The 13,717-nt window shown below is 41.3% G+C and overlaps 1 protein-coding gene across 4 annotated transcripts in view; it reads left to right on the top strand.

Annotated features, from left to right (window-relative positions):
- The window catches only part of dscam (Down syndrome cell adhesion molecule), a 306,034-nt gene that overhangs the window by 249,457 nt on the left and 42,860 nt on the right, over window positions 1–13,717 (top strand). For 2 of the 4 annotated variants that reach the window (XM_031895759.1, XM_018091117.2), the window contains exons 25-26: window positions 1,090–1,314; window positions 3,295–3,585. In XM_031895759.1, coding sequence (XP_031751619.1) covers window positions 1,090–1,314; window positions 3,295–3,585 — 516 coding nt within the window. 4 annotated transcript variants of the gene reach the window in all.

Raw genomic sequence — 13,717 nt, forward strand, 5'->3', positions numbered from 1 at the left:
TTCTCTGTAATAATAAAACAGTACCTGTACTTGATCCCAACTAAGATATAATTACCCCTTATTGGGGCAGAACAGCCCTATTGGGTTTATTTAATGGTTAAATGATTCCCTTTTCTCTGTAATAATAAAACAGTACCTGTACTTGGTCCCAACTAAGATATAATTACCCCTTATTGGGGCAGAACAGCCCTATTGGGTTTATTTAATGGTTAAATGATTCCCTTTTCTCTGTAATAATAAAACAGTACCTGTACTTGATCCCAACTAAGATATAATTACCCCTTATTGGGGCAGAACAGCCCTATTGGGTTTATTTAATGGTTAAATGATTCCCTTTTCTCTGTAATAATAAAACAGTACCTGTACTTGATCCCAACTAAGATATAATTACCCCTTATTGGGGCAGAACAGCCCTATTGGGTTTATTTAATGGTTAAATGATTCCCTTTTCTCTGTAATAATAAAACAGTACCTGTACTTGATCCCAACTAAGATATAATTACCCCTTATTGGGGCAGAACAGCCCTATTGGGTTTATTTAATGGTTAAATGATTCCCTTTTCTCTGTAATAATAAAACAGTACCTGTACTTGATCCCAACTAAGATATAATTACCCCTTATTGGGGCAGAACAGCCCTATTGGGTATATTTCATGTTTAAACGTTTTTTTAGTATCCTTGAGGTATGGAGATCCAAATTATGGAAAGATCCCCTATCTGTAAACCCCCAGGTCCCGAGCATTCTGGATAATAGGTCCAATACCTGTAAATAGAAAGTGAGTGAACTATAATCTCGCATTTTTATAAATCTGCCCCTTCATGTCCATTTCTTAGTGAAGGTTGGTAAGTATTTTCACCCCATAGGACACTTTCAAAACCATTTTGGAAACTGAGAAATTATCGAGGTTCAATATCTTGTCCCTTAGTGCTTACTTAGGTTGGTGCCTATTTATGAAATGTATAAATATTTGTATATAGTGGTTTTTGGGTTAAAATGTAGGAAAAAGCTAATTATACCACTACAGGTTTCTTTTAGTTTGTATTTAAAAGACTTATGGTGGTTCTAACGTTTGCCTTTATGTATTGTAGGATATATATTGCAATATTCAGAGGATAACAGTGAACAATGGGGCAGTTTTCCCATCAGCCCCAGCGAGAGATCGTACCGCCTGGAGAATTTAAAATGCGGCACTTGGTACAAGTTCACTCTGACAGCCCAGAACGGCGTCGGCCCAGGGCGCATCAGTGAGATCATAGAGGCAAAAACCCTTGGGAAAGGTACTGGAGTCTTGTCCTGCCCATCCAAAGCAGGAAGTAATTATACGTTATCCAGTTTCTTTTCTCATTTTTTGTTTGAAAATGAAATATATTCTGCTTTAAATTAGATAATCACTTGTCTCTCCAAATGTTTCCATTATATAGCACTCGTATCTCTGCCTTTCCGTATTTCGGGCAAATCCGAAAATAGTTGATTCAGTGAATCACTAGTACATGGGGAGTAAAACCGTATCACCTCCATAAGCATCTGAGCTGAGATTAATGGGAACCCATTCATGACTTTATTATCCTTACAAATCTGAATAGGAATTCTGCAGTGTAACTTTGGGGGCCCTGCTCTCAAAATTATGGGTCACCCTTAATTTTTTGGGCGGAGTTTGGTCATCTGCTCCCCCCTCACAGTCCCCAGTTCCCCTGGGCCCCCCACAGACACAGGATCTGCCCTGTGCCTCTGCCAATAAGGGGTAATTATATCTTAGTTGGGATCAAGTACAGGTACTGTTTTATTATTACAGAGAAAAGGGAATCATTTAACCATGAAATAAACCCAATAGGGCTGTTCTGCCCCCAATAAGGGGTAATTATATCTTAGTTGGGATCAAGTACAGGTACTGTTTTATTATTACAGAGAAAAGGGAATCATGTAACCATGAAATAAACCCAATAGGGCTGTTCTGCCCCCAATAAGGGGTAATTCAGGGCCGGAACTAGGGGTAGGCAGAAGAGGCAGCTGCCTAGGGCGCAACGATTGAGGAGCGCCAGGCTGGAGCCTCTCCTGCCTACCCCTAGTGCTACTTTGTCATTGCCTCCGCCGCTTGTCATTAGCGGCGGAGGCAATGACCGATCTGGGCCGGTGGGCGGAGTTGGCCGACCGGGTTGCCTAGGGCGCCCGGTCGGCTTGGCCCGCCCCTGGGGTAATTATATCTTAGTTGGGATCAAGTACAGGTACTGTTTTATTATTACAGAGAAAAGGGAATCATTTAACCATTAAATAAACCCAATAGGGCTGTTCTGCCCCAATAAGGGGTAATTATATCTTAGTTGGGATCAAGTACAGGTACTGTTTTATTATTACAGAGAAAAGGGAATCATTTAACCATTAAATAAACCCAATAGGGCTGTTCTGCCCCCAATAAGAGGTAATTATATCTTAGTTGGGATCAAGTACAGGTACTGTTTTATTATTACAGAGAAAAGGGAATCATTTAACCATGAAATAAACCCAATAGGGCTGTTCTGCCCCAATAAGGGGTAATTATATCTTAGTTGGGATCAAGTACAGGTACTGTTTTATTATTACAGAGAAAAGGGAATCATTTAACCATTAAATAAACCCAATAGGGCTGTTCTGCCCCCAATAAGGGGTAATTATATCTTAGTTGGGATCAAGTACAGGTACTGTTTTATTATTACAGAGAAAAGGGAATCATTTAACCATGAAATAAACCCAATAGGGCTGTTCTGCCCCCAATAAGGGGGAAATTATATCTTAGTTGGGATCAAGTACAGGTACTGTTTTATTATTACAGAGAAAAATGAAATATGTTTTATAATGTTGAATTATTAAATTAAAATGGAGTCTATGGGCGATCACTGTAATTTCGGAGCTTTCTGGATAATAATGGATCCCATACCTTATTATTATCACTTGAGTGAATAGGGACAATCCCTGATGTCCATCCACCCATATATTGCAAACTTCAGCCAGTTTTCTGTAACTAAAGCTTTAGCAAATTCTTCTTACATGAGATACAAATAACACTGCTAATAACAAGTAACATGGAGATACAATCAATGAAGAATTTCAGTCATTGGTCTGACATGTGTACCCATATCCTACAAGATCCAATAGGGTCCCTTTTCAGATATTCATCTTTCAAATAGTATTTGTTTTTACCTTATCTTTATAAAGTCAGCAGAATACTTCTTTAGCTTTTATAGTATTTGGTGAAAGAATATATATATAGATTTATTTGGTTTATTAGGTTTATTTGACATTTCTTTCATGCTTTATAGAGCCGCAGTTTTCCAAAGAGCAGGACTTGGTTGCCAGCACCAATACGACGCGTGTGAGACTGAATCTTATTGGCTGGAATGATGGGGGATGCCCAATTACCTCATTTAACCTGGAGTACAGGCCTTTTGGAACCACTGTATGGACCTTAGCCCAAAGGACGTCTCTATCCAAATCTTATATTTTATATGACCTGCAGGAGGCTATGTGGTACGAGCTGCAGATGAGAGTGTGTAACAGTGCCGGCTGCGCTGAGAAACAAGCTACCTTTTCAACACTTAACTATGATGGAAGTAAGTGTCCAGCTCATCCATATTGCTTTATATTGGTCAGGATGTCTGTGGCCAAAACAACTTTCCCTATTAGAATAAATGGCAGAAATAATGAAATCTCTAGTATAGACACATTGTGATCATTATTTTGGCAACTCCCTAGTGAAAACATAGAAGGTCAGGCAAGGTACAGTAACCCACTCTGAACCAAACAGCTGTTTGCTTTTATTATTCTAGTAGTATTCAGCCACTCAAAGCTACATCCTGATTGGTTGGTTTGCAATGTACCTTGAAATGTATTGGACATTAATTATATCTTGATACTCTGGCTGCTTGTAAGCTGATATAATTGAAATACTTGCTGCCCCTATTCCTGGTGGGGGGCTGGTTAGTATATGATAATTCTAATAACAAATATAAGAATTTTAATCCAGAACATTATATTGAAAATACAATTCTCATAATATATTTCATTTTAGCTCTAGTCAGTCAGATATGTGGGGTTCTAATGTAATGATGGGGTCACAGGTCGGGCATTTCTGATATTATCATAGCAGCCTTTTTAATGCTGGGAAGCCAGATTTAATCGTTATTCTGTCCTATCCTAAATCCAGTTTTAACATTGCCTTAACAAACAGGATAGATTTGCTTTCTGCACAGACCAAAGTAACAGCATAGACTGCTGTGTTATATTCTTGTTTTATACTGGGGGGCAGTTGTTAAGTAATTATCTGTTCATGTTTGCTACTTGATGGGACACTAAATACACTAAGACTGAAGGTATTAAATTGCAAACATGAGTAGGAGACATGGGTCAATAGATTGGTTTAGACACCTCTCAAAAATAGCGGTAAATGTTGCACCACCTTAAAGATATCTGAATAAAAAAGAAAATATGACATAGTAATGTAGTAGATATTAAAGAGATACTGACACCAGAAAGTAATTTTTTTTACATCTATCATAACATTGTCTTTGCAAGAACTTTATAATTTTGCCATATAAATATTTGCCTGATGCGTTTACATTCCCTGTCTGATCCCTGTGTTCCTCTATGAGGGGGCGGCCATATTTGTCTGTTAGCATTAGAAGCTGTAACTGACAGGTTGGGAAGGGACAGTCAGGTTGGCAAAACAGTCAGGTTTAGGAACTTCAAGTAACAGTTACCGACGGGCCTGCCCGACCGATATCTGGCCTGAAATTGGACAGATATCGATTGGCCAGGTTAGAAGATCGGCTTGTTGATGCTGTCCCCGGACCGACTTTGCCTATGCCCGTCAGGGCCAAACGATCGAATTACCCTGGATTCTCCCGATATCGCCCAACCGTAGGTGGGGGATATCGGGAGAAGATCCGCATGCTTGGCGACATCGCCAAGCGAGCGGATCTGCCAGTGTATGGGGATCTTTAGTCTAAACCCTAAAATTGCAGCCAAAGTTGACATAAAAAACAAGAGGAGCCCAAGTCTAAAGGCTGAATTTGGATATTTCCGTTGTTGCTATTTAATGTGGACTTTGGGTCAAATCTGGCAGGAAAAACCCAAGTCAGAAAATCCCTAGGAGAAGTGACTATGAACATCAAAATTCAACCCAATATATGGTCCATATGATTAAAACTCTTACCCATAGTAAAAATGCATAAATAGGGAGTGACAGGGCATAATGGTGGCATTTTGGTGGCATTTGGCTTCTGCCTTATCAAGGCAATGTGCCCAAGAACTCTGGCTCTTCTTTAGAACTCAAACCCCCATATCTAATAAATAAGTTTGCCCATGAGCAGTAACCCATAGCAACCAATAACATGTCTGATTTTAAATAGTTGACCAGTAAATGCTATCTGCTGATTGGTTACTATAGGTTACTGTTCCTGAGCAAACCTGGTGCCTTTTATTACATAACCCCAAATCCAATATTTGGTCCCGGCTAGATTTAACCAAAGAACCACGAGGCCGAGCCATAGAGAAAATACAGTGCAATGTGTTATTTTTATAATAAAGCTCTCGCTATGGCTGCACATCTCTAACTGAATCTCTCTATTACATTACAGCAGCTTAAGTCTTGCTTTAGAAAGACATTGCATAAATGAAAAGCTGCTTCGCTATTTCGGTCTCACACAAAAATAACGCTGAACCCGGGCCTTTTATTGGCTCGATCGATCATAGGGCGTAATTGCATTTTGCAAATACAATTTAAAGTTCTCCAACGGGAGACATCATTTTGTGTAACCTCAGATGGCACTTGCATCCGACCGTCAACTTCACCAATAAAAACAAACCGTAAAAAATGCGCCTGGCTTCAATTGTATTTGCCTTTTTACTGTGACGGGCTGGAAAATCTCACAAAGTCAAGCGGAACAGTAAGATTTATGAGGGTGATTAGAGTGTTTGATGCTAGCGCTGGGCTAATGGAGATCTATGCCTTCCATACTGTACTGTAGCTCGGGGTGGAGACAGCTTGCAAACAACACTGACTTCCAAACCCTCCGTGGTAACATAATAACATAGTAAGTTGGGTTGAAAAAAGACATACGTCCATCAAGTTCAACCATAATGCCTATATATAACCTGCCTAACTGCTAGTTGATCCAGAGGAAGGCAAAAAACCCCATCTGAAGCCTCTCTAATTTGCCCCAGAGGGGAAATAATTCCTTCATATGGTCTTTTTTTTTCCCTTGCTGGTTGCCATTTCCGAAACTCTCACCTATGCAGTTTGATTACAATAAGGTCCCGTATGGTGGCATTAATATATATATATATATATGGGCTTCATTCCAACAACCAGTGTAATGTCATTTACCAGTGTTTGTGAAACAGAATTGCTGAATCCACTATTTTGGGATTTGGCCGAAGCCCGAATCCTTTGTGAAAGATGTGGGCATGTTCGATTTGTATATGCAAATAAAGACACAGAAGGGTTAAAAAGAACCGCATGCGAAGTACGCAGCGGAAAAAAGTTCAACTTCCGTGTTTAGGTGACGAAAAGTCATGATATTAAGGGAAGGATCCCCAACCAGTGGCTCAGGGGCACCATGTTGCTCCCCAACCCCTTGGATGTTGCTCTCCGTGCCCCCAAACCAGGTAGTAGAGATGTAGCGAACCTCACAAAAAAAGTTCGCGAACCCGTTTGCGAACTTCCGCCAAAAAGTGCGAACTTTTGCGAACTTTGCGAACCCCATAGACTTCAATGAGAAGGCGAACTTTAAAACCTAGAAAAGCCATTTCTGGCCAGAAAACTGATTTTAAAGTTGTTTAAAGGGTGCCACGACCTGGACAGGGGCATGCAGGAGGGGGATCAAGGGCAAAAATTTCTCTGAAAAATACGTTGTTGACACAGGGTTGCGTTTTGTGCTGTAAAGGGCAGAAATCACACTACATTCCTAAACTTGTGTAATAAACTGCTTTAAAACGTCCGGCGCCTACATGCCAATCAAGTCGTGTAAAGGTTACGGCCGGTTCACACGCAAAGACAAAACGCCGCAGTAGTGGATACGGAATATATTATTGCTGGTGGAAAAACGTTGCTCAGGTGATTTTATTGCAATGCAATATCACTACTATGTGTAACGTGTTTGGTGCACTACTATGAACAACAGCAAACAGCACTGGACACGTTAAAGAACAGTAAGTTAAATAATAAAAAAAAAAAAATTAATAATGAAAAAAAAGTGATCTCTGGTTGGTGCTGGGGGTGAACTACTAGGAGCAGCACACCAGTCCCCCAACACAGCTAGACTAATAGCACTGGGCTCTATAAATTACAGTAGCAAAGTAAAAAAACACAAATAAAAAAAAAATGATGTGAATGTGCGGTTGGTGCTTAGTGCACTACTATGAGCAGCACACCTGTCTCCAACACACACAGATGGAGCTGCAGTACACAATGAAAAGAAGAGTAACAGTAATCAGAAAATAAAAGCAGTCCTTACAAGGACTATTGGGTTACAGCAGATGAGATCAGCAGGACAGCTGCCCACAGCAGCTACATAAAGAGCAGTAGAAAGTAGATTACTAGTCAGCAAAGCTACCTAAACTGTCCCTCAAACCCCTGCACAGCTCTCTCCCTATGCTAACTCATCAAGCACACACAGGCAGAATGTAAAATGGCTGCTGGGCTACGGTTTATATATGGAAGGCAGTGGTCCGGGGGTGGTCCAGGAGGTAGAGCTGCCTGATTGGCTGCCATGTATCTGCTGGCTCTGGGGTGAGAGGTCAAAATTTGGCTCCAGCTAAGGCGAACCCAAAATTGCGTACTTCGCTAAAAGTTCGCGAACTTGCGAACACCCGATTTTCGTGCGAATTAGTTCGCCGGCGAACAGTTCGCTACATCTCTACCAGGGAGTTATTTTTGAATTCCTGACTTGGGGGCAAGTTTTGGTTGAATAAAAACAAGATTTCCTACCAAATAAAGCCCCTGTAAGCTGATAGGGTGCATAGAGGCCCCTAATAGCCAATCACAGCCCTTATTTGGCTCCTCCATGAACTTTTATGGTGCTTGTGTTGCTCTCCAAGTCTTTTTACATTTGACTGTGGCTAATGAGTAAAAAAGGTTGGGGACCCCTGTATTAAGGATTTGGATTCGGATCGGCCAGGAGTGTGGATTCAGCTGATTCTGGCCGAATTCTGGATTCAATACATCCCTAAACAGAGTGGACAAATACAAGGCAGGCGTTTAGCAACCGTACTTTAATGTGGCCATACACGGTAAGATTCACTCGTTTGGTGAGGTCACCAAATGAGCAAATCTTCCCCCCAATATTCCCGCCACGGGTGGGTGATACCGTGCTACCTATGATACCTAGGGCCAAACAATTGCATTACAATGAAGGGGATAGGAAAGGGCAGAGTGAGGACTACATCAATGGGTCGATACAGTCCTCGATCCAACAAAAGTCAAGCCTGCCCAATGGACATCTGGGCGATTTTTGGCCAGATATCGGTCAGGGAGGGCCCCATACACAGGCAGATAAGCTGCTGAATCAGTCTGACAGACTCAAATCAGCTACTTAAAGAGCACCTATGGGTTATAAATTATTTACCCCACTGGAGGCATGGGTAAATAGAGCCCACACTCTGGATGTGGAAAAAAATACCCATCTGCTAACGGGCACTGTGCCCCCAGCAACTGACCAATGAGAATGCTGATTCCCAGTACTTTGGCAGCTATCCAAAAATCAAGAAATATTCTTAGTTTTTCTCCCTCCCCCGTTTTTCCTTCTCCATTCCCCATATTTTTTTTTACTAGAGTGTTATCATTTTGGCGTGAAGACACCGGTTCCTTCCGGCAAATAGTTCCCATAGGCGTCTCTGTGACTAGAGAATTCTTAAGTTCAAATGGTGTAATAGAAATATTTCAGTTTAAACTCTCTCTGCAAGCGCGAAACGCACCTTTTGTATTCAGGGGGGTGGGAAATGGGAATCAGTAGGGATTGGCTACCAGGAACTTGGGGTTTGATAGTGGGAGAGAAGGTCCCATCCACCCCGTGCCCTTTTTCTGTTGCCCCTTTTGTTGTCCTTCCTTGCTCGTTTCTCCCTAATCCTCCCTTTCTTTATATTATATACAGAACCCATGTCCTGTGGGGTTGGGGGGGGGGGCGAGATGTTCTCTCCCAGTAGCTGGCAGTTAGTCATGCTGTATCACCGTGGAGCTAGAAAGGGCTTTTTTCTATTCCTTGCATGCTACAATGCTCTCTTTTATAGCCGTGTGAATTTGCAGATACGATATTTGAACATCTTATTAAAGTGTGTTATTGCTATCACAGATCATTGGGAGCCGGCGCGGTAAATGGAACTCCAGAGAGAAGGCTCTTGATAAATTTAGCACGGTGACAAATTAATAGGATAAAATGTATTTTCAACTGAAAGATGCATGATAATTCCATAGCTCAGGTACTGAATTGCTCTTCCTACAGCAACAGTGTATGGTGCTACACTTACACCATGCTGAGCAGGCTCCTTCAGCTAGCAGTGCTGTAATTCAGCCTATTCCAGATAAAGGAAGATTGCTCCAGCCTTGTGAGATGATCACTCTCTTGTGTGTATATCTGTAGTCTTAGGGGGTTATGTAATAAGAGGCACTAAGTTTGCCCAGGAGCAGTAACCCATAGCAACAAATCAGCTGGAAGCATTTACTGATCACTGGTTTGAAAGCAAACATCTTATAGATTGGAGTGCACAACTAGAACAGAGTTTCTATGGAAACCAGCAATGCCATCTCTTTATTGGCTGCTAGCTGGGGGGTGTGTTTGGTATCCTGGGTTGAGAAGAACTGAGCATGCTCAGTAGCCAACAGCCAAAGTCAGTTCCTAAGGGAGGGGGGATGAGGGCGTTAGGGGAGGAGAAGGAATCCCAAATGATTAATGGGATGTTGTAGCCTTACTATTAACCTTTGAACAACAGGGTGGGAGGTAATTAAAGATTTTAAAGAGGCTGTTCTCTGATTAAATATTTTTTTTTGGGGGGGGGGTGGGTTACATGTCCTTTAACCACACAGTTGTAAATGAGGCTTTACGTGTTGTTAACCAGGTGCAATTACTATTTTATTCCATAGCTAACGAGGACATATCTAATCATGAAAGGCCCAATCATTTCTCCTACCTTCAGAAGGATCAGCCATTTTCCTACATTCCCACCTTGCAAAATCTTTATTTTTTAGTTTAAAACATTGATTGTTCTGCTCAAGTAACTGTCACCTTCCTGCTAATATCTAGGGCCATAACTGTCTGTTTTTTGTAGCGCCGAACTCCATTATGGTAACATCTCCTTGTGTTTAATGAACACATTCTGACTGTATTATTTTGCATAATGGTACTTATTGATTTCATTAGGCAGACAAAAGAAGAGCCGTTCCAGGTTGTTAGATGGGCTGAATTGGAATTGGCTTTCTGCGCTCTTACGAGGGCAATAATTCCCCCTGAAATGATGGAACTCGGCAGTTAATTGGCCAATTTCAGTTGCAGTGTCAGTCGGGTGATGTTCCGATTAGGAATGAATTAAGGGCTGAGGGTTTCGCAGAGTGAGCAAATGCATTATTCCTGGTGCCTATACCCCATTACATTCACTGATGGGAACCCAGATACAAGAACGGATATGGAAACCTACATACAAGCATTTCATAATCACATTATATACACTTCATGGTGGGACAGTATCCCGTCTCCTCCGATTACACTACGTTATTGGTATAACTAAGCCCCCATTTCCCCTAATGTAAAGTACAGGTATGGGATCCATTTTCCGGAAACCCGTTATCCAGAAAGCTCAGAATTACGGAACGCCTGTCTCATATAGACTCCATTTTAATCAAATAATTCAGAATTTTAAAACGAATTTCCTTTTTCTCTGTAATAATAAAACAATACCTGTACTTGATCCCAACTAAGATATAATTACCCCTTATTGGGGGCAGAACAGCCCTATTGGGTTTATTTCATGGTTAAATGATTCCCTTTTCTCTGTAATAATAAAACAGTACCTGTACTTGATCCCAACTAAGATATAATTACCCCTTATTGGGGCAGAACAGCCCTATTGGGTTTATTTAATGGTTAAATGATTCCCTTTTCTCTGTAATAATAAAACAGTACCTGTACTTGATCCCAACTAAGATATAATTACCCCTTATTGGGGGCAGAACAGCCCTATTGGGTTTATTTCATGGTTAAATGATTCCCTTTTCTCTGTAATAATAAAACAGTACCTGTACTTGATCCCAACTAAGATATAATTACCCCTTATTGGGGGCAGAACAGCCCTATTGGGTTTATTTAATGGTTAAATTATTCCCTTTTCTCTGTAATAATAAAACAGTACCTGTACTTGATCCCAACTAAGATATAATTACCCCTTATTGGGGCAGAACAGCCCTATTGGGTTTATTTCATGGTTAAATGATTCCCTTTTCTCTGTAATAATAAAACAGTACCTGTACTTGATCCCAACTAAGATATAATTACCCCTTATTGGGGGCAGAACAGCCCTATTGGGTTTATTTCATGGTTAAATGATTCCCTTTTCTCTGTAATAATAAAACAGTACCTGTACTTGATCCCAACTAAGATATAATTACCCCTTATTGGGGGCAGAACAGCCCTATTGGGTTTATTTAATGGTTAAATGATTCCCTTTTCTCTGTAATAATAAAACAGTACCTGTACTTGACTCCAGTTAAGATATAAATAATCCTTATCGGATGCAAAACAAGCCTACTGGGTTTATTTAATGTTTTATTGATTTTTTTAGTAGACTTAAGGTATAGAGATCCAAATTACGGAAAGACCCCTTATCCGGAATACCTTTGGTCCCGAGCATTCTGGATAACGGGTCCAATACCTGTAGTATACTTAAGGGCAGTTAGGCAGTCTGTGCTATAGATTAGAATGAGACTATGGTATGCTGCCTGTTTCTCTTATATTGGTTGGGGCATTATTTTTTCCGACAGGAAAGGTGGGGGTGTTGAACTGGAGGGCTCCATTGCTTTAATGCCACACTGTCCTCCATGGAGTTACAGGGAAAAGTAAAGAAGGTTCAAGCAAAGTCTGACCCCTAAACCCTAGGGGGCAACGGTCAATAACTGGTGAGATGGTTCAGTGACCCCTCCACCCTCAAACCAAGGATCAGTGTATTATTTTCCTCTTAACCAAGACGCTTGGTATTGAATGTATATATATATATATACTGTCCAAATTATACCTATGTGTATAACCTATTATGTGTCCCGGAATCCTAATGACAACACATTGGGCTACCATTTCTGCCTTTGTAAACCTGCTCTGCCTGTCACTGGCATGGGTGAGGGTTAAAAAGTGCACCCCTAATTCCCCGGTAGCCACTCCCTGGGGGTCTTACTGCTCTTTGCTACACAGAATAGGAAATAGATTTGGTTTTGTTTCAGCTGCACATATTTTGTATTCTCCAATGCCAGAGAATGCCAGTTGGGGTTCCCAGTCACTGATAAACTTGCTGAATAGGCGGTCACTGGTCTTGGTGCCACCAAGGTACTGCAGGATAATATCCAATCTGCACCCCCCCCCCCCCCCACAACTGCCACAAGCTGTACTTTGTGCCACTTAGGGGGCCATTTACTGACTGACAGATTTTTATTTTTCCTATTAGGACTTTTAGTGCTAAAGTCGCAACTTTTTTGAGACTTAAGGTGCCCATACACCTTCAGATCCGCTCGCTTGGCGATGTGGCCAAGTGAGCGGATCTTCTCCCGATATCCCCCACTTGGGGCCAAACGATCGAATTATAATGACGGGTATAGGGAAAGTCGGTTTGAAAATCTAGTCGGATCGGGGACCGCATTGGCTCATTGATGCGGTCCCCGATCCGACTAGATTTTCGAACACTGGCAGGCCCGTCGGTAGTGCCCCTACACGGGCCGATTAGCTGCCGAATTGGTCTAAGGGACCGATATCGGCAGCTAGAATCAGCCCGTGTATTGTCACCTTTACTATGTGTCCAAACGGCTAGGAATCCAAATCCAACAATTTGCCAGCTAAAACGTGCCGAGATGATGTAGAAGTCAATGGCAAATGTCCCTTCCCTCTCCTTCTTTTGCCTTTAGATGTTTCAGATTTTTGATGCCGGTTTTTGTCGAAAAATTCAGTTTTCAAGTCGGAGAATTCGGAATCTTCGCGACTTTTCTACGACTTCCTTGCACTGACCTTTTCAGCTCCATCTGAGAAAACCAAGTTTCCCCTTGTTAATAGAAAGAGAGAAGTTTCCCCACGGAGAAGCCTGTTGTGCTGTGAAACGTCCCGGTGCTAATTCCCAAGTGAAATATTACGTTCCATTACTCAGCCACAAACCCTCTAAGCGCAAATGAATTCCAAATTGATCTGCCATTTTCCCTGCACATAACAGTGGCAGCCTAATATGTAAGTCCATTTTTTTCTAAAGTCACATCCTTATTGCCTAATTTATCACTACTGAAGGAACATTTCCAACCAACCCATTAAACAGGAGCATTCTGGTAGTTTCACCCCAGACTCACAGACAAATCACAGTCTCCGCACAGCACCTGAAATAAATAATGTAAAGGCAACAATAGACTGAGATAGATTTACACTAATCTTACACCATAGTTGGCCAGTTTGCAATATATGGACAAACAATCCCTGTTTTGTTTAAAGGGACACTAAAGCTTTAAAAAGA

This window comes from Xenopus tropicalis, chromosome 2 (assembly GCF_000004195.4).
Source record: "Xenopus tropicalis strain Nigerian chromosome 2, UCB_Xtro_10.0, whole genome shotgun sequence".
Lineage (NCBI taxonomy): Eukaryota > Metazoa > Chordata > Amphibia > Anura > Pipidae > Xenopus > Xenopus tropicalis.